The sequence below is a fragment of the Meleagris gallopavo genome, chromosome 9 (genome assembly GCF_000146605.3).
Source record: "Meleagris gallopavo isolate NT-WF06-2002-E0010 breed Aviagen turkey brand Nicholas breeding stock chromosome 9, Turkey_5.1, whole genome shotgun sequence".
In the NCBI taxonomy this organism is placed as follows: domain Eukaryota; kingdom Metazoa; phylum Chordata; class Aves; order Galliformes; family Phasianidae; genus Meleagris; species Meleagris gallopavo.
In genome coordinates, this window is record NC_015019.2 from 13,283,658 (window position 1) to 13,306,368 (window position 22,711).

The 22,711-nt window shown below is 45.5% G+C and overlaps 1 protein-coding gene across 1 annotated transcript in view; it reads right to left on the reverse strand.

Annotated features, from left to right (window-relative positions):
* Nucleotides 1-22,486, reverse strand: part of PAK3 (p21 (RAC1) activated kinase 3) — a 35,586-nt gene extending 13,100 nt beyond the window's left edge. Inside the window, exons 1-7 of the mRNA XM_003208437.4 lie at nt 22,465-22,486; nt 18,137-18,333; nt 12,187-12,287; nt 8,252-8,405; nt 6,455-6,492; nt 4,306-4,437; nt 3,152-3,314 (exon numbers count right to left, since the gene is read on the reverse strand). Of these exons, the coding sequence (XP_003208485.1) occupies nt 3,152-3,314; nt 4,306-4,437; nt 6,455-6,492; nt 8,252-8,405; nt 12,187-12,287; nt 18,137-18,311 (763 nt within the window). The 5' untranslated portion in view covers nt 18,312-18,333; nt 22,465-22,486. The remainder of the gene's footprint in view (nt 1-3,151; nt 3,315-4,305; nt 4,438-6,454; nt 6,493-8,251; nt 8,406-12,186; nt 12,288-18,136; nt 18,334-22,464) is intronic.
* Between the last annotated feature and the right edge of the window lie 225 nt (nt 22,487-22,711).

Consider the following 22,711-nt stretch of genomic DNA (forward strand, 5'->3'; position numbering starts at 1 on the left):
AAATTCGAAGGAGTAATTCAAAAACAGTATTGTTTTTTCTGGTCCAATAGTTGCCAAAAATACAAATGGCAGCACCTAAGCTGATGACTAAATGGCAATTCAAAACTTCAAAATGAAAAGCAAAATAAAAACAGAACCAAGGCCATGCAAGAGAAGACAATCATTTTTTCTTTATAATCAGCACAATGTAACCTGCATCCCTTGGATGCAATTGCATTGCTTCTTCCACCTCAGTTACACTGACCTCAGTGTTGGGTTCCTTACTGCAGCTAAAGCAGAGCAGGGTGCTGATAGACACAAGTGCTGCAGCAGAGGCAGGGACGGGCTGCTGCCCCTGCATGCAACCTCCTCCTCACCTCCAGCAGTCACAGCACCACCAGCTCTGTGTGGTACCAGCAGCTGACCTGGGCTGTGCCATCCTTCCCAATGGGCCATGCAGCAAGAGCTCACCCAGTGCCACCTGCCTGGTCTGCACCACAACCAAAGTGGGATTCACCAAAACGTGCAACAGAAGGTGAAGCTTTTAGTCTGCTGCACAAAAATGGGCCCTCTCAATGGTCTCTCTCTTCAGCCAAGAGGAATATGACCACGGGACTCTGGGTCTCCCTTTCTCTAACCAAAGGCAGGTAATAGGAAAAACCCCGAGTCGTCAGTGTCTGGTAAGGTGCTATCCTCAGCAAGTGAATGGAACTGCTTCTCCACCAGGACCGAGAGCAGAAGTTCATGGAAGTTTGTGTTAGAAAAGAATACAGAAAAAAAGAGACTGGAGAACAGGTATTTTGAATAACAATTTTCCAAACTTACTACTGATTTTGCAGCTCAAACTTCTGCAGTTCAGTACCTGAGTGGCTGCTTCTGCCTGTTAATTGTTTGTGGCTGATTTCCTGTGACTGAGCCAATGTCTGTCCAATAGCACAGCACTGGAAGCAGCAGCCTGACTGTGTGCAGCTCCAGCTCAGAGGAGCACTCCCTGTGCTGGACCAAGACTAACACACCGATTACTGTGAGGTCTTTAAGAACTTTCCTTTATCAAGTCCTAAATTAAATGGATAAGAAAGCACAATTTGGCCACTTCTGTTTTATAATTGCAGCAGAACATATTCATGATTTCATTACAGACAGAGTTTTGTTTGATCTTATCTCAATATTACAGGCTTTACTCCCTAGGAAAACGTGTAATGAAATTGTCTCTACAAAAGCCCAGGTTATTTCAAGCAGAGAAGAATTAGGAAAGCAATTTAAGATAAAAGAAGGCAGGGGACACCTTCATAAAAGAAGCATGAAATCAATTGCAGAGGAAGTCGGCAAGGTGAAGAAGTGCTGTGAGTTCAAAAGCAAACAAAACCAACACAAACACACATGTTTTGATGTAGTCAGCCCAGGACTATTACAAACGAGCACTGGCCACAATTTCAGATAGCTTTATAAAAGCAAAGAAAGATTTTCACTGCCCACATCTCAGTTTGCCCAAGGCAGATCTTCTGACCTTGTTCAACGAGTATCAAATTCTTAAGAAAAAAAACGAACTATGAAAGCACACAACACTTCAAAGGCATAACCTGCAGTAACTTAAGGGCTCAGTCTCCATTTGAGGTCCACAAGTGTCAATAAATAATATGCACGCTTACATTCAAGTATGCACGTGCCTGCAGATCTCATGGCAGAAGCCTGCCTCAAACAGCCTCGGCTGAAGGAGCTATAATCTCCCTTTATAAGCTGACATACCTGCAGGTGAACCTCCTGCTCTGGAATAAACGCCTTAATTATTTCATTATCTCCCAGCCAAAGCCATGGAACTTGTCCCGTCACCGCTCCCTTCCAGCAGTGACATTCAGTTCTAACAGTCCTGTCCATCCCAGGGCACAGAACACCCCAACACCAGCAGCAGCAATCTCACAGCTAGGAAAGGCTTCAGCCTCTGCCATGCGCCATTGGTCAGGGAAGGAACGTGAGACACCACGACTGGCTTTCACAGCAATCAGCCTCTGAAGGACTACTGGGAAGAAGCCACAGCCAGACTGGGCTCTTTGCAAGTGGTTGCCCCCCACTAAAGGTGTAATATTATCAGCTTTGGGATCAAACACAGGGGGCAGGAGTCAATCCACTGACTGTGCTACCAGGTAGCAGGAGACACAGAATGAACTGAGATATCTTATGAACCCAGCAGGTTACTATCTGATAACACAGAGCTGCAAGCTAGTACATGCAAGAAGCTGATTAAATGGGTTGTGCTATAGAATCCCTAAGAGCTTCATGTGTTTGTATGATCCATGGAGGGCTTTAGGGCCAACAGTTAGGATTCCAGTAGTAACTCACTGGGAATTAGCTATGTCAAAGTGCCACAAAAATTGAGGAATATGCAGTGGGTATGCAAGAGGCTACAGCTCCTGAGAAACACCTGCAATGCAGTTCTATCTGGCCAGGTCACATACGTGTGCCTCGCTGAAGCATCTTTATAAGTATAAAGCTAAGAAATAAAATAAGGATTGCTATAAAAAGTATTTTCTTCTGGGGTACACTGAGAACATCTGTTCTTCTCCATTCATGGTTCTTTCAAAGGAGTCCTCTTTGACTAAATGGGGAATCCTTCTAACAACAAGCTCAGGAACATTGGTACAACTGATGGTAACCCCAGTAACTACAGCACTAAAACATCCTGGGGAGGAGACCCAATGGAAGCTGAAGGAATCTGCTTCATTCTGTACTGTCTACTGGTTAACAAACAAACAAACAACAACAAAACAACCAACAAATCCAAGAAATTTCTGCAAAATATGTTGGCTCTGATGACTGGTGAGAAGTCAGGAATTTAAGATAATTTAGGAAGCCAAATATTCTTTTAACTTTGGGCATCAGCACACTGAAGTTCACTAGGACATTCACTAGGCCACAGCCTTCTGCTGAAGCAGAAATAATCTCCTCTTTAGCCTTCAGCACAGACAGAAGCTCAGGCAAATCCAACTCAGTCAGAGCTGCCCCTGGAGGCAGAAGGAATACCCACAGTGTTCTCCCACTCCTTCCAGGCACAGTAACAGTTTGCATAAGGAGCTGTAAGACCCAGTGATGCTAAACTGAAGATGAACGCTTCTCCACGTACTTGAGATATGCACACAGGACACTGTTTTATCAGACAGGAAATACAAGTACATACTCAGTTTCTCTAGGATCTCCTCATCTGTCATCTTGGATTTTTTCCGCTGCCGGTCTGTGTTTCTGTACAAAGTGTTTGTGTTGGAGTTTTCAGGCTGGGGAGTGGTGGCTTCTTTAGCTGGTGCTGGTGCAGCGACAGGTTCGATTACGGAGCGCGTGTAGATCTGTGACAATAAACGGTTCATGTCAAAAAGGTGACCTGCAGAGGTGCCCTGAAACCATATTTCAAACAGAGGTGCCAGGAAGATGCTACCTGCCACATCCAGGGCTTAAAACGTTCATTTTCACTCTCCACTTCTCAACGTGGATAAGGAAAACAAAGGCTAGCTTTATACAAGTTCAGGGTCAGGGCTCAATTTTCATTTATTTTCTGGAAAGTGACAAATGGTTAATTTACTGTGTTGACAGACTACAGAAAAAGATGTATTGGGGTCTGAGAGCCTTGTTCCCTTCTGCTCCTCTATTTATGCGGGAAACAAAATGACTGATGTAATGGAACTCTTAAAAATTTCAGGGACGGAACCAACATAGCACTTAAGGCAACAGTTTTGCAACAGAAATACTCATCATCAGGAGTGGTTTGATCAGTTAAGACAGGTGCTTGAACAGAAACAGAGCATTTCCCTTTTCTCATCGCAGCTGCTCAACTAACTTCCCATTGGTGATCTCAAGTTTTAAGTTCCACTAGGAGCTCCATTCCAGTCCTTTAGATTTCTACTTGCTCTTTACAACGCACACCTGGGTAGCATGCTTCTCACCAAACTTCTGTCATGCAAGAGTGCAACCCTAAGCAGTTTATTTAACTCCTTACACGTGGAGAGGGAGGGTACCTCCAGGGGATGGAGGTGTACATGTCCCACAGGATGTGAAAGGCACCTGATGACTGCTCTCCCTACACAGGTCCTATGGACCAACTTGTGCACTGTTTCAGCAGTAGCACTGAACGACACAGTGCTACCTCTTATCTGACACTAAGATAAAATTCACTGTTTTAATCAGCATCAGGAAACTCTCAACTAGACAATTAAGCTCAAGCAGATCTCCTGGCATCAGCAGGTTGGGTGAAGCAACAGCCATGGCTGAACTGCAGCCCTCACCCACAAACACACAGCTCGGAACGGCACTGCAGCAGTGCTGCCCAAAGCCAGGACCTACTGATTTTGTGTGTTCAGGCCGTGGGGCAATAACAGGCGGAGGTTCGTTGTCATCTTCTTCTTCCTCATCTTCTTCATCCTCTTCTTCAGAAACCGATGGTGCTAATGGGGGTTCTGATGCTGTTTTTGTGCTCTGCAGACAGACAGTACCATGAGTGACAGCCACCACTGGGCACTGGGAAGTCTGGCAAGTATGAACAACTTCTGTCTGCTCAGATATCACCAACAGCCTCTGCATCCCTACAGCAAGGCCCAACACCCTTCAGTCCACCACCACCACTTAAAAGTTAAAGGTTACCATGCTTTGTTAATTCTCCTCAGTGTTTTTCATTTTTGCTCTATACTTATTCATAGTAAACTACTAGTGGGCTCCTGAACTGTGCCCAAACATCACTGGAGCAATAAATTATGTGAAAACAGCTAAATCATTCCCATCAGTTTTCTCAAAGTCTGATTTCACCAAAAGTAATGTTTGAATATATCACTAGAAACCCCACCTGGCTACTAGTTAATTGCTTTGGCATTGCAGAAATGGTAGCAGTTAATTAAGTTAACAGGTGTCTGCTGGCTAGGTTAATTAACACACTTCAACACGCAAAGCCTCCCGCATTGTCTTGCCAGGAATTTTATTTTGCAGGGAAAGGCTGCTTGTTTCTCTTTTATTTCACCCCTGGGGTGGTCATATTGCATGCTTTCACAGAGCCAAATTTCCCTGTTTAGCAGCTCCTTTTTCGCTATTGTCCTCTTTCCCTAATCATAAGGCAGCAAACAGATCCCCCACTACTTCTGCCTCACTTTGCCCTGCAGGCAGCAGGAGCCCCTCGCCATACCTGTGCTATGCCTGGCAACAACACAGTGTGCTCCATGAGACCCTGCTTCAGCACCAACCTTTTAATGGTAAAGGGAGAGAAAGGCCACCAATACGGCCTGTATAAGTACAGACTGATACCCAAGATATTCTAAACACTGGTTTAAAGAGCAATGATAAAGGTGTATGGCACTGCCATACATTAGATCTGCATATCTCTTTCTATAGAAAGAGATCATCATGAGCAGTTTGCTTACATGGGGAAAAAATGATCTAGGAAAAAATAAGGAAGGGAATAATCACATTTCTGTTCTGTTCAACTCTCATTAACTACTTTTTCCACTGGGCTCCACGTTTGGTCTGACAGAACTGAACTGTGCAGCTAGAACATATACAATGTCATATTACTTAATGCCAGACCCCCATTAAGGAGTGAAATGAAATTACACTGACTGCAAGGGCTGCTCGCTCCTGTCGGTGCAGTTTGCTCTGCAGGACAGCAGCAGCCCACATGCTGCCCACGGGCACCTCCCCAGGGCTGACCCCCAGCACAGACCGGAGTACTGCAGCACCCTCTGGAATGCCACAGATGGGGACAGATACTGGGAAGGCCCCACAGTGCTCCCATGGGACCCAAACTGCCTTTAGAAGTTTTGTTCTATAAAAGATAATGAAAGGGGCATCAACTGAAAAGCAACAACAACAAATAAAGTAAACAAAGATGATTTTCATTTAATTCTACACAGTCTCTGCTGTGTAATCACAGATCTAAAATTACGTTGCTTAGCACTTGAAAATAAAGGCCAAATCCCCACTCAATCATTTGCTATTTAATGCAGCAACATTAACACTAATAAATCTGGTCAATATTAATGCGAATGTCATGAGTACATCTTTGGGATTGCTATGGCAATTCAGTATTAATTAGAGTGAATCATTATTTAAAACTTTCTTTCAATGGCTCCAGTGAGTTACATATCAATTATAACCTTATTCATATTCAGCTACATAACCAGCTGTACTGAGGATAAATCATGAAATTTAATAGAAACGAATCCTAAGTTGCTAAAGCTATATTAAAATGGGCTAATTAGACAGTACTGCATATTGTTGTGAATTATATATTCCACCACGGCTAAGAACAGTAAGCAATCTTCTGGCTGCAAAACCAGACTTTCATATGTAGGAAAGTTCTTAAAGGGAAAATTAGAAGACTGGTGCTCTGGGAGACACTAAGATGTACCTCCCTGCAGCCCACCAGGTAGCATGACCTCACAGAAGCCAAAGCTCACTTCTGCTCTGCAACCAAGCACTACAGAAGGAAAATGAAGCTCACACTCACCGAAGGATGGGCTTCTATGTATCCATGGGCACTTTTATCTGCAATGTGTAGGGAAAGCAACACAGTTATAAAGCAGTACCTGCTGTGGGGAATCCCACACAACAGTATGTTCAAACTGACACTGTTTTTTTCTTTCACAACACTCCAGTAGCAAGAGTTATTTCACAAAGAAAGCAAGGTAACAACATAGCAGGGTGGGTTTTTTTCCCCTCTGTTCCTTGAGTCTACTGTTATCCCTGCTTTGCCAGTAAATAAAATACGAAGAAAAATGGTTAAAAAAAAAAGAAATGCAAATTGTTCTTTAACATTCAATGCTTCTGTTCCCCCAGAGAGCTGTTTGTTTAATAAGCTGCACGCACTGATGCTCTCCAGCTTGCTAAGTGTACATCCCCACAGAGGTTCTGGGGAGCCCCGTGGTTTGGGCACTGCTATTGCAACACAGAGCAGTAACAGCTCTGTCAAGATGTAAAGTCCTACTTTCAATGCTGAACACAGATACACCCCTCCCTCAAACTGTGGGTAATGTTGAGTTTGGGAGCAAACACTAATTCTTGTGAATTCAGGACTCATCACAGAAGTACTTGCTACCTTAATGGACATTAAGTATCAAGTTAGACAGTTAAATTCTTTAATTATGATTAGGAAAAAGATGCTTTCCCTACAAACAATGACAAGTATTAACACCTTCTGGAAAGAACTGCACAGTTTTTAGAAGGAGCTCAGAGCAGCTGCCCCACTCTGCGTTTTGGAGGTTGTATGGGTTGAACCAGCAAATGGAGGAAATGAGAGACCCTGCTGCCAGACTTCCACAAGGAGGATTTGAACGGCTGCAGGTTAAGTCTGAAATGCTGCTGGAGGCAGACAGCCCCTCATTAGCTGAACATGCCAACACGGGCTTTACCAAGTAAATGTACCTTGCTGATATTTTCATTCTGAATGTGTCTCACTTATTAAGAAACAGCAGAACACATCAACAGAACCCAGATACACTGCTTTTAGGAAATCCTCTGCTTTTTTTGCTGGATTTATAGCAAGCCAGCGCTTGTTAAGCAAAATGAAAAAAAAATAGGCCAAAGGAAACAAAAAAAGAGCAAACTACAGCACAGACTTGCTCTCACTTTCTTGTTTTTGCAATGCTGTACTACAATTCTGCAGACTGTACACAACCAAGAGAAAAAAATGACACCAACGTCTGCAGGCTTTAGCAAGGTAATGCCTAGCTCATGAGGATCTTCCTGGAACGCTGCAGAGGTTGCTCTGGACATCATTACTGCCTTCCTTCTCTTCCTTTGTGGCCAGAGCCCATTTTGGGCTCCACTACAGCAGCCATTTGGAGTTTCTTTGCACATTTACACGTGGCAGCCTTATCTTCTCTATAGCTCATATAAAAAGCCTTTAAAATTCTTCATAAAATAACACAAAAATTCCTCAGAGTCCATTGCTCTTAGGTACCAACAGTAACTCATAAGATGAACTAAACAGACAACCTTCGTACCCCAAACTGAACACTGAGAAAAAAGAAGGATGCAAAGAAGAAACAAAACAAAAGTAAACACGATTTTTGGCCACAAATGCCTGTGATGGCAGCAACACCTCCATCTAGTATCTGATTTAGTTCTGAAAACAAGAGGACAAGTCAGAGTATCAATGACAGTCAGAGGACAAAAGGGCAAATTAACTCATCTCACATGTGGAGCTTCCCACAGTGTGCAATTTTCTAAGGTTGACTGTTGACCACTGGACATTCTAGAAGTTCAGCTTGGACGTCCCCTTTTTCGCAGCAAGATGTTCACTTACCTCCTGACGTAAAGCTCATGTATTTCTGGTTGTTAACTGTTTCTTTGGAATCATAAAATTTGAGGACATCTAGAACTGCTTGAGGATTCTTCTTCTGCTCTAGTTTTGTTATGTTGGAGGTCTGTAGTAGCCTGGCCCACTGCTCTGGAATGCCCTGCAGATGTCAAGTGGAAAGAATGTGAATTACGAGCATACAACAGCTGCAGTTGTACAGAACTTTACCAAGATCCCATGCTACCTGTAAGATTACTTTCAGAAATTCTGATTGATGCTTTACAATTAAAATTAGAAGCATATACAGTAGATGCAATCATTCTCTTCTCTATCAAAATACAGAGCTAAAACCAGGATCCGACTTTAAAAAGAAAAGAAAGTTATGATTGTGATAGGAAAAAAAGTGCATGAATCTCATCTTTCAATCAACATTGCTCTTCCATGGAATAATGATTTGAGGATTAGCTTGTTTTCCTGGTGATTCAGTGCAGACATGACAAGACTATTCTATATTTGTGGACAACGCTGTGTATTTTAGGAGCTTTACACTGGATTTTTAATGCTTAATAATGCAAACACATGGCTGAAATGATCACTGTTGTCTGATCAAAAGGTAAACCCCACCCTGACAATAATTTTCAGCACATCAGATACCACAGAGAGGTTAAGCCTCTGCATTTAAATTCTCAAAATTGTAACACTGAGTTGTACTGCAGCTGCTGCTGCTGCTAAGGATCTCTCTTTTTTCAGATTCTGCAGTGTTTTAAGTTCTCCACTGTAGAAATGCAGAAATTCAGGATGCAAGAAGCAGGCTGAGTGCCAATGCCTCGTGTGGAATCTCAAACAGCTAACAAGGAAGGCATTTGGAAATTGATCAGAACGCTGAAAGCTGCAACTCTGCACTGGAATCATATTAACAAAAGATTGCTTTAAATATCCAGTATAATTTCCTAAATTTGAGAGCCTGTAATTTTCCCCATTTACTGCACGGCTACCATCTACCAGCAAACTGTAGGGCCTAGGAATGGAACACTACACCTGAAGTGCATTTAAGCTTAAACCCTTGGTGCCACCCCAACAGAGATAAACATTTCAATATAGCTTCTTCCTAAGTTCTCTGCAAAACAATGTGTGACATGGGCCTCCAGAGTTTGGGATTAATGAAAAAAGTGGGATAAGCCAAGCAACAAATCTACTGCACACACATCGACCTGCTGCTGCAGTGCTATGACATCTCAAAGAAGCACTTTGATGCAAGCTTCTTTTGGGCCTGTGACGCACCTCTGGGAGCTTCCCTGTGCACATCTGTGAGCCATAGAGATCTGGCTGTAATGGACGTAAATAAAGAAAGAAAAGAAAGTTAAAACAGAATGTGGGACAACTTAGAAGGTGGTAGGAGGTGAAACCAGTGGGCCAAAATGGGGAAAGTCCCATCTAAAATGGGAGCTCTGAGGCAGATATCAAATAGACTGGGTGGTGGACAGGCTACAGGAAGACAGGCTTAGGAAAACAGAAAAATCACAATCATTCCAAAGTTTGGAAGCATTATTTCCCCTTTCTTTTTCATACCAGTTTTTCTCTCCCTTATAAAAAACACATTGCTGAGGATCAACAGCAAGTGACTGGAAAAATTACTCAAGATTTCATTCTTAAAAATTTTATAAGGCAAAAAGATAAATATCCAGGCTTCTGCTGATTGTCCAGTTCTTAAAGCAATTCTGAATGGCTCTACACATCCAAAATGCTTCTCCAGCCCCAAGATCACAACTGGCCAGAGCATGAGTCAACAGAGTGCCATGGAGAAAGCAGCAGGTCACATCCAGATTTCACAATGGGAGGCTGTGTGCTGTCATAACCCAAATGATCAACAAGTGCCACACAAAACTGAGGCAATTCAAAAGAAAGGCTTTATTAGACAGAAGAACAATGTGCAACTTCGTTGGGTCTATACCACACCTTTCTCCCACTTGCTAATATCATCATCTTGAAACTTAGAAAGTTGGAACACGTTTTGTTCTAGAATGGGGATCAGGAGACTGTTTCAAAAATGAATGCCTCACAGAACTCACACCAAAGCCCTGCAAACCACGCTTCTTCCTCCATTCAGAAAATGTTTCTTCAAAATAGGTCAATAAAATGCTCTAGAAGCATGCTCCCACCCAACAGCTTCAAGCCAATTTTATTTGGAGCTTTCAGTCCTATTTCTTAGCAAATGTGGTTGCTCCAAGCATGGTGAAATGGACATACAACACATATATATGTTCGGGAGCAACAAAGCAGCTTGATGCTCAAGCCTGAAAGCCAAAGCTTAGGAGTCCATGCAGGTGTTCCCAGCTTTGACTGGAGATGCAGCACTGGGGAATCAGGGAATGCAGTGGAGGTGGCTGCTGGCTGTTAGCAAATGGCTCAACGCATTGCACAACCAGCAGAGCAAACACACACAGCATGACAACTGTCATCATTTGAAACAAACAAACAAACAAACAGAAACACAAAAGCAAGCAAACACAAAGAAACCATACATCCACACACTTATCGCACATTCCCGTGGCTCTTCCAAACTTCTGAAGGAGACAGTGTGATCACCGGGCAGCGAGACACTTCAGATGACTCTGCTCATGACAGTCCCTTTGGTAGAACTGCCCAGCTGATACACCAGTTGTACGCAGGATGGGACAAATCAAACATGCCCTGTGCGACATGAGATGCAGCACTCGCATACAGAGACCCTGTGGGGGCCGACAGAAGTTCCTAACAGAGCTGTGCCCTTGCTGGCTGACACTTTGCTCTGCTAGGACTGCACATGAGACCTGTGCTGGCAAGCTGCATGGGAGGAGTCACTATTCCTTTGGCTGTAAGAAGTGTTTATAAGTGACATCTGTTTTAAAAAAGCTGATTAACTATTCTACATATTTTAAGTGTAACTGTGTTTCTTAATTAAAAGAATATTTCAGTTTCACTCCTTTGAAGACAAGCTGCAGTTAAGTTTTTGTTTGTTTGTTTGTTTTTTCCTTTTACTGCTGCTAATGCTGCTGCAGCATACAGAAACCCTCCGGACTTCGGGAATGTTTTTGGTAAACAGAAGTGGCAGTAAAAGTAAAAAAGTGATGAAGAAATTCCAGAAATCAGCTGTACATTGTCTGGGAAGATGATTTGTCCCATCCTGTGTGGTGTATGCAGCACACACACCAGTGCGACATACAGTGACAATGCGGTCCGACCACTCAGCTCACAGGGTACTACTGATGGCACACAGAACTGCTCATGTTTCCTCTCACCTCCACAGCTCAATCAGAAGTAAACTCACTGCCATCTTCACTTCACTGACAAACGGTTTGAGCACCAGGCAACAGTCTGAGAGAAAATGCTTTGAAGCCCCCTGCCGACTTCAAGGAGCTTCTATCAGACTCATTGTTCCCAGTGCTTCATATACTTTCTGATGTAAGTAGAGCAAGCTGACTGCTACTTTATTAGCTCAGAAATGCATTTGAGCACCTAACCCATGGATGTATTTTGAAGATTACTGGATTAAAATGAATGGGCAGCACTGCCACTTCCTGAGCACCTCCAAGAGCTGTCTGCAGAGCGGCTGGACTTTGCACATTGGTGCTGCCTGCACAGACACACTATGCACATGTGTGTAAGGTTTTTCAATGCTTTTCTAAGGACTGAATAACCAACCCCTGTACCAGCTGGTGGGACTGACAGAAGTGTACACCTACGTTCTTTCTAGCTTTCGTTTTCCACAAACACTGCCAATAATCCTTGGAGAATAAAAGCAGCCTGAATCAGAAGCAGAACACTCCTAGCCCTAAGCTCAACCAATAAAGGTCTCTCTTTGCAGCCTGGCTGCTGTCATCTGTAGTTTCTGGCAACAGGCAGCTATTTTACCATAAAGGAACTGGAAGTTTTAGTAAATATGCAACACAGCAGTTACTTACTGTGAATTCTCCAGTGACGGCATCAAACCCCACATGAATCGTGTGTTCAAAGTCTGATGGAAGAGAGATCTCAGGGCGTTCTTTCTCTTTCTTCTTATTGGCTAGAAGCAAAGTGTTAACAAGAACTTATTTTCTGCACAGCTTTTCACTCAAAAAGTTGCAAAATCATGTTCACTCAAAACAGTATTTTACATGTGAAAAACACTTCAGAGTTTATCTTACTCGACCATGAGACTCAAGTTAACGCAATACCAGCCTGTCAGCCCTTGTCTTGAGAAGGTCCAGAAGCTGATATATCTGAGTTTGGTTTTCTTCCAAGAGGTTGCCAAAGCATGGAGGCTGTAAGGTCATGGAGTCACCTTCCTAGGTCATCTCTGAGCACTATAGCTTCTATTATCAGTTCTTTTCTTCACTGAGTTTTCATCTCTAGCCATTACATTCCTGCTCTCCGGGTTCCCACGGAAGTGAAGAACCCAGGATGTGCACGTGAGTGCCTGTTTGTACAAGGCTTCTCCAGCATGCTGTGAATCCATCAGAATCAGCCAAATCAGAGAGGAAAGGATATGAAGATAACCAGTCCCTGCAGGTTCAATGAAAGCAGGCAGCTCAGAAGATGATGAAGGCCCTGTTCCTGCTCGTCACCTAAGCAGAAGACTGACACAGCAGCTTTTCCTGCATAAGGAACCACAGAATCTGCACAGCAACAAAATCCCATAAATGCCACTGGAAAAGCTCACAACTAACTACGAGATACATATCCATAAAAGTCAGGTTTCAAGGAATATAAATATATTTTTGAAGCCTGTTGGCCAGCATTCACAGACTGGGAAGTACCTGAGGGAAACAGACCTGGAACCCACATATTTCTCCTCTCCTTCCTTATCTAACACCTTTTGGGAACGACATCCCTTACGGTCATCCACCTCCTTTGCTTTCAATACCGACAAACCTCCCTTCAGCCCAGTTGCTCTGTCTCTGACAAAGAACAAGCAGAAGAAAGACTGAGAGGCTGCCCTGAGAATCCATGTGCAACAGTGATAGGCCTGAGCAACAGCAACGCTAGCTCTGGACTTCTCTCAAACACACAAATGAAGGCAGCACAAACCTGTGCTCAGACTCCAGCCTGCTGGCAGGCACTGAGCTACTGGCTTCCCAAGCACCTGCATCTTCCAGGACAACTTTGCTGGGAGTGAACAGTACAGTGTGGAGCTCTTTGCTGGGTCCCTTCGTGCCAGGGGCAGACTGCACACAGCTGAAGGGCAATGCCACGCTACCCAGTGTGTTCATTGTTTCAGTGAGAAGTTACATGCTCACAGCTGGAGCAGAACAAATATCACGGTGCTCGCTTGCAGAACGTGAAAGTTATTAATGTAAACTCAGAAAGATGAACACAAAGCTCACGCAGAACGAAAATAAATAAATCACATCAACTGGTGTCACTAAATTGAGTTATCTACACCTTAGCAACCCACCTCTCCTCTGCTGCCCCTCCTACCCACCCACTGCCCACCTGGTGACATGCCCTCATCACACTGTTGTGCTGATGTGACTTCCCACTAATAACTGTGAGAACCCCCGAGGCAGGCAGGTTTGTGCTGTGCTCACCACAAGTACCCCATCAGGATCCCCAAATGCCACCACGTTACCACGATTAGCGGTAATATGAAGGTGTATATGTGTGTCATAGCGACACATCAGCGGGATAGGAAGGAGCAGTTGCTCAGTTCCCATCTTTACCTTTCACACTCCTCATTGCGGCGTCACTGACAGCCATGCTACACACGTTAAAGACAGCTGCATGAAGAGCTTGTTCCTTATCTCAGACACCAGCTTCCCTTTCTACCAACATCAGCCAGGACAGAGCTTTGTAAAACCCATCCTGTGGTGCACTGCCCTTCTAACATAAAGCAATTCTCTCTCACGGACATACAATGCTGTGTCCCAGTACTACACCTGCCCACTTACTGAGCGTCTCACCCATGGGCTGTAATATCCCCCCCTACATCTGCCTTTGCTCATAGATAACACGGCTTCACGGAGCAAATCAGTGTAAGTTATGTTTTATCTAACAAGAAAGGAAAGCTCTCTTTGCACATTTTTCTTCTTCTACCTTACAGCCTCATTTCGAGGAAGATGCTCTGCTCTTCCTAATTAAAGTCCTGAGTACTTTGGATGTTTCTAATCCTTCCTCTGCACTGTTGCATTTATCCTCATTAAATAATTTAACGTCACCTTTCATCTGTACTGCAAGCTCCTCCACAATGTTAACTGATGAATTATTTTCATTTGGCATTCAGTAACGATAGCAGCAATATATCACATATAACATAAAGGCTTTTTACCTTCTTTTCTCTCAAAGGTGTTGTTGCTTTAATTTTCAGGATAAATGTTGCCAGTTGGAAGACATCACTTTTGTTCAGCATATATAATTTTTTATTGTAGATAACAAAACTGGCTACTCCTACCTCATCCACTGGCAAGCAAATGCAGCGAAATCTGGATTTAAAGGGCCATCAAAGCAACAGCCAAAGGCATTAAAGGAAGCACTCCCCAGCAGCAGCACTCCTACAGAGGACATGCATCCCAGCTCCCTTCCCATGGTCTGCTCCTGCTTCACAAACCAGACTGCACACATACTGCCTCTGCTCTGACATGGCGTCAATGGGATACAGAACGAGGATTCTTCTTGCAACACTGTCTACCTCCTTCACTACCTAAAAGCTCTGACACTTCTGTCTGTGCCCTGCAACCCACACTGCTCCTGTCTTATGTAAGCTGGCAAAACAATACAAAAAGACATGAATGCTTTGGAGCAGGGACTGTCTGGATTCAAGGGTTCTATACTGGATTTTCTTTTCTTGTAATTGCCCCCCACACTATGGTGCTGATGCAGAGCAGTTAGCCACAAGGGCCCACCCACACTGCCTCAGCAGCTATTAGATGGAAAGAGAACAAGCAAAGAGCGTTGTCTTCCACAGGCTGCATCATCATCTGTATTATTATTATTATTCTAAAAGAACAGCTGTTTGGCAGAGAAGTGTGAGTCAGCTGAGCAGCAGCCTTCCTCCAGAGAGGAAAAGACTGACCTCATGCCATGCCCTCCTGTTTGCTTGCCTCCTCATCTTGCCCTGCTTCTTCTTTCATCCCCTCTCCTGCAAGCCTGCTCTTTTACCCTTCTCCTGCTCACTGCTCTCCTCATGTCCAAGTCCAATACCTTATCCTGTTATTTCTTCCCTCTTTCTTTTTAACCATCCAGGAGCATCCAGAAAACTTAAAAGTCTGACTCCATTTCCATCTGCAGGTAAGCACCAGGAGTGACAGCATTCACTGCAGCTCTTGAGCTGCAAGGAGGCTGTGAGCCATGGGGGTCTGCTGCCCACTCCGTTCTTTAGCTTGAATATCCTGTAGGGCCTCTGTGGAGCCACTAGTTCAGGCACAGTGTTGATTTACTGCACAGCACAGTAACTTGCAGGTAACTTAACCAACACAAAGCAAGGACGTATTCTAACAGTTGGAAGAGCACAAGTCAGCTCTTCCTGCTCTCAGTTCTCCTGAGGAAACAGCTCTCAGCTGAAAGGAAAAGCTAATGCTGTGTACTCCACTACAGCTCCCACCACTGCATTACAGGGAAGAGCCAACTTCACAGCTTCAGCAGGGTTATGGAAAGTGGGTTTCACGCCCATGTGATGCTGGAAAGATGTTTCAGTACCTCTGTCTTGGCTTCCTCGGCCCCCATGTCCTGCGGACACCTTCCTCAGGATGGGACAAGAGGAGCTGGGCCAAGGCAGGCAGGTCAGGTGCTCTGGGATGTGGCTATCAAAGCACAGAGGGCCCCACAGACATCAGCAGCTTACCAAAGCAAGGCCTTAAACGCAGAAGTGCTCAAACCATAACTGAAAACCAAGACACTGCACTGCTAGCAGAGTGCTGCAAAACAGTGCTGGCCGCCCTGCACGGCCCTGCACCTCAGCACAGCCATCCCTGCACTCTGCCTGGCGGGCCAGTGAGGTCCTGCACGTTGGTCACAAACACCCTGCCACAGCACCTCCTTCACTTCTGTGCACAAGCACTGGGCTACTGCTATAAATCCGTGAGGCTGTGAAGCGCTGCACCAGTGAGAGCAGCCATATTAATCATCTTCTGCTTTTATAAGCAGGACGACTCTGAAAACCATGTCACTGGGTGTGCAGAGCACGCTTTGGGCAGCTGATGCCCTGAGCCACCAGCCAAGCACGACACACAACCACCTCCAGGGGCTTGGCCAGCCAAGTTAAATTTCCTCCATTTATTATTTCACTCATCAAAATTAAGCAATAAATCTTAGCTTTCTTAAATGTTACTCCCAGTAACATTTAAAATCATGATACTTGCATGTTTCCTAAGACTAATCTGACTGATAATTATGTCTATTTTTAATGTCACTGAGCATTTCCAGGAGGGGCTGTTTCTAGATCTCCCATCTCTGTATGTCATGCTCAGCACCTCCTGTTTTATAGATGTTCCCTCAGAGCAGTGACATGCTGACTTGCCAGCAGTCAGGGGAAAAAATGACCCACGTCATTCTGGGAATTAAAATCTCCCCCAGCTTGCTCAATTTTGGCCTTTAAAATGAACCAACCAAAAATTCACATTGTTCCCAGAAGGCAGCGGTTTGGGATGCAACGCAGCCAGTTCCATTTGAGGTCTGGGTCTGTCCCAGCACAGACACTATGAGAGATGAGCCCTGAGGATGAGGTCACTGGGCCTTGTACTGGTCACACTGTCTCTTGTACTGGCACTGGACACTATGCAGAGAGGTCTGACCCTGTCTTCTTTACATCCTCCCACAAAGCATGGAGTGGAGGGGACGACCATATCCCTTCACCTGCTGGCAACACTTCCACATGCAGCCCAGAATGCTCGTGGCCTCTTTTTGCCACAGGGGCACACTGCTGGCAGGACTGGCTTCTTGCCTGTGAGGACCCCCACAGCTTCTGCAGAACCGCTTTCCAACAGGACGACCCCAGTGTGCACAGATGCATGGGGCCATTTGCCCTCAGGTGCAACATCTCCTCTGATTGTGTTTCACAAGGTTCTCTCAGTACTCCTGGTCACATTCTTATCCCTTAGACGTTTGCAAATGGTTTCCAGGGAAGTTTACTCCACTGGCTTCCCAGTCACCAACAGAGGCTGACTGGTGTGTAGCTTCTTGGACCTTCTCCTTGAAGACAGAAGTGACATCGATCTTTTTTCCACTCGCTGGGAAACGTGCCTGGTCACCTTTCAAAGATAATCCAGAGTGGCCCTGCAGAGACATCAGTCGGCTCCCTCAGCACCCACCAGGTCGACAGCATTAAGAAAAGAGGGTCTGTTTTACCTTCTTGATTCTGCAAATAAAGTAACTCAAGACTCATTTCCTTCTGTAAATGCAATTCAGAGAATGCAACTGAAATGCTGTTTCCTGCATTTTTAAGAGACACTGTGAACATATCCAGCAGGTTTTAAAACAAACCACTCTGCATCCACTATCACTGCAATAGGAACAAACAAGTACAGCCTTGCTCCCATCCATGGGATGCAAGAGCACTGAAATAAAGTGTCAGGCATATTGCCTTCTCACTTCTGCAAACATGTTTTGCAAAGCATACGATCTCATCTCTGGTTTTACTGCAAACCCAAAGCAAAATCCAAAGAAAAGGATTCCCCCAACTGAACCATAGGGGTATTTTTAAAAGGCAAGCGGCACAGTGTGCGTGTGCGTCTCACTGCCTTCTCAGAGACAAAGCAGGAACTGCCTGAATACCTCCTCCTCTTTTGAAACATGTTACTAGAGTAATTGGAACAGAAGGCCTCAGAAGGACTTGAATTATCATGTTCTGCAACTGAAACAGAAAGAAAACGGGCAGAAAGTAAACACAGCAACCAACAGAGAGTTAGAGAAGGACGCAGCCACCCAGTGCTGATACTTTACTTTTATCCCCTCCTCCTGGAAAGATGGAGCGCAGCCTGGCTTTCTTGTTCTTCTCCTCAGGGGCCATGGGGAGCGGTTTGGAGCTGTGGTTTAGTGCTGAAGAATCACGGTTGTTGCTGTTCATTCTCAACGGCGGGGCTGGAGGTTTCTCTTCAACATCCAGACTATCAGACATCTTCAGCAGCCCTCACAGCCTCCTGCAAAAGCAGAACACAAAGCATGCCCATCAGGTGAGGTGCTGGCACATGGGGAGGGGTGGAAAACCTGCTGCTGGGGAAGGAAGGCAGGGAAGGAAGGAACGCTGTCTGTGAGAAGGCTGGCTGCCGAAAATACACGCAGTTCCTAAAAATAATTGTATCAGTAGGAAAAACAAACTTTTATTTTCTTTTTTTGAAATCCTTCTTAAAGTCTTACCTTTTTTTAATTAACTTTTATGTCCTGTAGTTGTTTACAGACCAATTCCCTTTCTAAAACCAGGCCTCCAAAGGAATGTTTACATGGCTTTCTGAAACAACCTCATACCCAGGGGTACCACTCCTGTGATGTGAGACAGAGGGAGCACGCCGGGCAGCGCAGGCAACAAGCACTGGGACCTCTGCTCTCCCCTAGCTTTGTTTTTGCAGAGGGTTTACTCCTGAGCACGGAGCTTCAAAAGAAACCATATTCCCAACAAAAATTTACTCAGAAGTACCAACTAAAAAGATTTTCGCACACAGAAACAAGAGATACATATGCTTTAAAATCCTTTACAGACCCGAATGGGAAAATGATGGTACCCTGAAAACAATTCAGGTGTTCCTTTCTCTGAGCTGTCACCACGTAGACCTCTTGGGGTGCCTGAGACTCCACCTGGCCCCAGGCACAGTGCATTGTGAGCCCCAAGGAACAGCTGTGCTGACCCAATGGAAAAGATACCCAGGAACTGCTGTACATGTTCCATATACTGAGGAAACACAGGGCAGGTAACACTTCTGGAATTCCTCATCTTTCTTCAATATTGAAATTCAATAAGCAGCTGGTTTCACAAACAAGCAACGCTCAGTAAAACGAACTCTGACTGTTTTAGGACCTGAAAATAGAGTATGATTTCAAGCGGATCAGATGTGACGTGGGCTCCGCTGTGTGTTGTTAAAGGTTACAGCTCGACAAGCACCTTGCCTTCCAGCAGCTCCATTTATGGCAGGCACGCGCAGACCCACGGTGAGCGTCAGGCAGAGCCTTCCCTGCACTGATTCACAGATAGCACACGTTCCTGCAGTCAGTCTCTTAAATGTGAGATGAAGGATGTTCTGTTTTGTTTCTTAACTGCAGAAGTTACAGTGAGGCCCATCATTGTGGTACAACAGCCACGGGCACCACCGGCCAGCTGCAGCCACAAGCACGGGGTTGAGGCAAAGCCTGCAAGCACAGCACTGACCATGACACAGCTGACATTCTGCCAGGACTTCCAGCCCATAGATCAGCAGGCGATAATCAAACCCACACTGCCCTGCTCGAGCATACCTCCCACGTAAAAACTAGATGACCAACTCGGAAAGGCAAAGATGCTCACTCTGCTCAGGTTTTCACGATGACACGGGCATTTTGGCCTGTTACCATTTTCACATTACTACACATGAAATGATTTTATTTTGTACTACTGTACTTATGTTTTTAATTTGATCTAAACAAAACCCACAAATGACAGAACTGAGAATCACAGAGTGGGTGGGCTGGAAGGGACCTCAGAGCCCACCCAGTCCCAGTCACTGCCATGGGCTGGCTGACCCCAGACCAGGCTGCCCAGGGCACCACCCTGCTTGGCCCTGAGCACTTCCCAAGGATGAGGCACTCAAAGTATCTGCTTGAAGTCAAGAACAATAAATGAAATACATATTCTCTCTTTTGCACTGGTGCAGGTGCCATAAAGACAGGTTACTGAACGTCTTGGTGCCCACGGGATCCCAGGGAGCCATCCCAGGGTTACACAGCTGAAAACCTGAACAAAAGCCAGTCTTGGCCCCCTGCCTAACACACCGAGTGGAGATTCTGGAGGCCCTGATTCACAGACACCTATCGGAGGCATTACTGACACCAACTCCCCTAGGGAGCAGCTTGTAAGCACACACTTCCCAGCCAACTTCATCAATGAGTTTGCATTAAACTGGTGATCTGAGCCAACCTGGCAGATTCTGCCCACAACAAACTAGGAAAGACTCAAAGAACTGTTCCATGAGCAGCTCAGCATGGTGCTCCCCAGCAGAGGAAGATGTCAGCTCGGAGCCTGCAGCCCAGTGGAACTGCTGGACCCTACCTGCCCTATGAGCTGGTCACTGCACCTGTACCCTGCGGCCAGAACCAACCAGGTGCAGCTCCCTAGAGTCTCTGTGCCACGAGTGTGGAAGAAATCACACACCTTTCACTAACAAAGCTGTGCACCAAGGCAACTCTCAGATAGAAAGATGCTTTGTCAATGGAACGCACCATCTGGGACAGTGCCACAGCCCTGGTGCATGTCTGGCCCCAGTGAGAGGCCCTGCCAACAGCCCTGCCATGAGGGTGTGGACCTGCCCCAGTCCTAGAGAGACACACTATTGATATAGCATGGATGTAAGCAACGATGTGCTACTCTGTGTCACCACTGAGGAACTGCAGTTGGGCCCAGGGTAGGCTTCCACAGACTGGGATCTCCAGTGCCACAGCCATTTACCTGGAGAACCACACGCTTTTGTAGATTCGGGTCAAACAGTTGCCATCAACAACCTCTGCGATTTCTATCTCGAAATGCAAGACGTCTTCAGGTAATGGGGAAAAAAGAGCCAGGGCTGAAAACTGCTGTAAGGAATAGGAAAGACCATATCCCCTCCCACTGAAGGAGCACACACGAGGCCGGGTGTTACCAGCTCCACAGCAGACATTAGACACAGCACCGCGTGCCCCTGACCTCCCTCCGCACTGGGGCTGCTGTGCACTCAGCTGCACATCCCTGCACACCACAGAGGTGCTCTGAGCAGACAGACACCCCGCTCTCCCCCACACAAACAGCCCTAGCAGGTCAGGAGCTGACGGCAGCGCAGGCCCTGTCTGCCCCGTAGCCCACCTCCATGGACTTCTCCAGCATCTGCTCCGCTCGGCCGCCAGGCACAGCCCAGCCTGCAGGCAGGAGCTGGCCGTCATTCTGCAGTCTGTTACATGGCACCAGCCTCAGCTGTCCCTCAGAACGGGACAACTGCCTCTGTCACTGTATCTGTTTGTAAACAATGCCGCTCTGCTGAAATAGGTCCTCCCGTGGGCTTTCACTCCACAAAGAATACTATTAACGGTTTCTGGCCCAATTTGCCTATGATGTAATTATTTCCAAGATCTTGAAAGGAACACTATATTTTGTTCAGCACTGTTTCAGGCTCAGTTTCAAGAACTGTACAAAGCTCCTTTATTCACTTCTGAACCAGAAGAGAAAAGGGGGGAAGATAGCCTCAAAGCTTTAACGGCTGATATTAACTTCCCAGAGTTGGTCTGAAGGAAAACGACAGCAAACCATGAAGGAGCACACACACCGAGACTGAAATTTATGGCTTTCCTGATCAGAGCCCATCTGCTCTTCCATTCTTTCTCTTTTTGAGAATTTCCATACACGACTCACTTCATGGCAAAAGAACATTCACTCTCATACCTAACTTCGTACTAATTCACTTCACCTCAACTTAGAGAAAATGGAGTGCCAACGAGCACACAAGCAGCTCACAACCCACCAAGGGCCTTCCAAAGAAGCTCCTCAGCAGGACAAAGTAAGAAAAAACCAATTTCCAGCCTGTATCAGCACTACAAGCTCTAGGAGAATAACGCTGACTTTGCAGCAGTGCTCCATGCCCAAAGGAGTGCAAAACCCACAGGACTGAAGGGATGGGAGCAGTGCTGAGGTCTCTGAGCTAACACTCCACAACTCCTGCAAACTCAGAGAGCCAGCATGCTCTTGGTTTTCACTCCTGTCTCATTTTTTAGAATCCTCTCGCAGGCCTGATGGCTAGAGGGGAAATTTAAAGCAAAAACAGAACAATTCTGTAGCAAAGGTGAGATCCTAGCAAACCATTCACCCTGCCTTCATAGTGCCATCACAGTGCACTCATCAAACGCTTCACCACCGTGAGCTGCAGCAGCCCCCAGGTTGTCCTTAAGTACAGCTTTTGGAAGTGGCCAGCTAACATCTACCAAAAGCAGAGCACCATCATCAGGATCTTGTCACCTTGCTCCTCCAAGACATGCCCCTCTCAGAGCAGCCAAGGCAGTGCTGGTGACAGACTGGTGAGGAAGTAAAGTGTGTGCAACAAAGAGATGGCACCAGCACCTACCTCCAGAGAAGGTTCTTTTTGATGGCCATTGGCTTTAAGGAACAGACTGTTATACTGAAAACACAGAAACAAATGCATATGTGAGCATATTCGCTTCATGGCCAAGTGGCAAAACTAAAACTGAATTCTCAGCGAGGTCAGTCACTTCTCCATTGCAGGGTTATGGAACAAGACTTGACATCCTTCCCTGTCCCACCACTTGCAGTCATCAGTTCTGTACCTGCAAAGACAAACATGTACCCTAAGT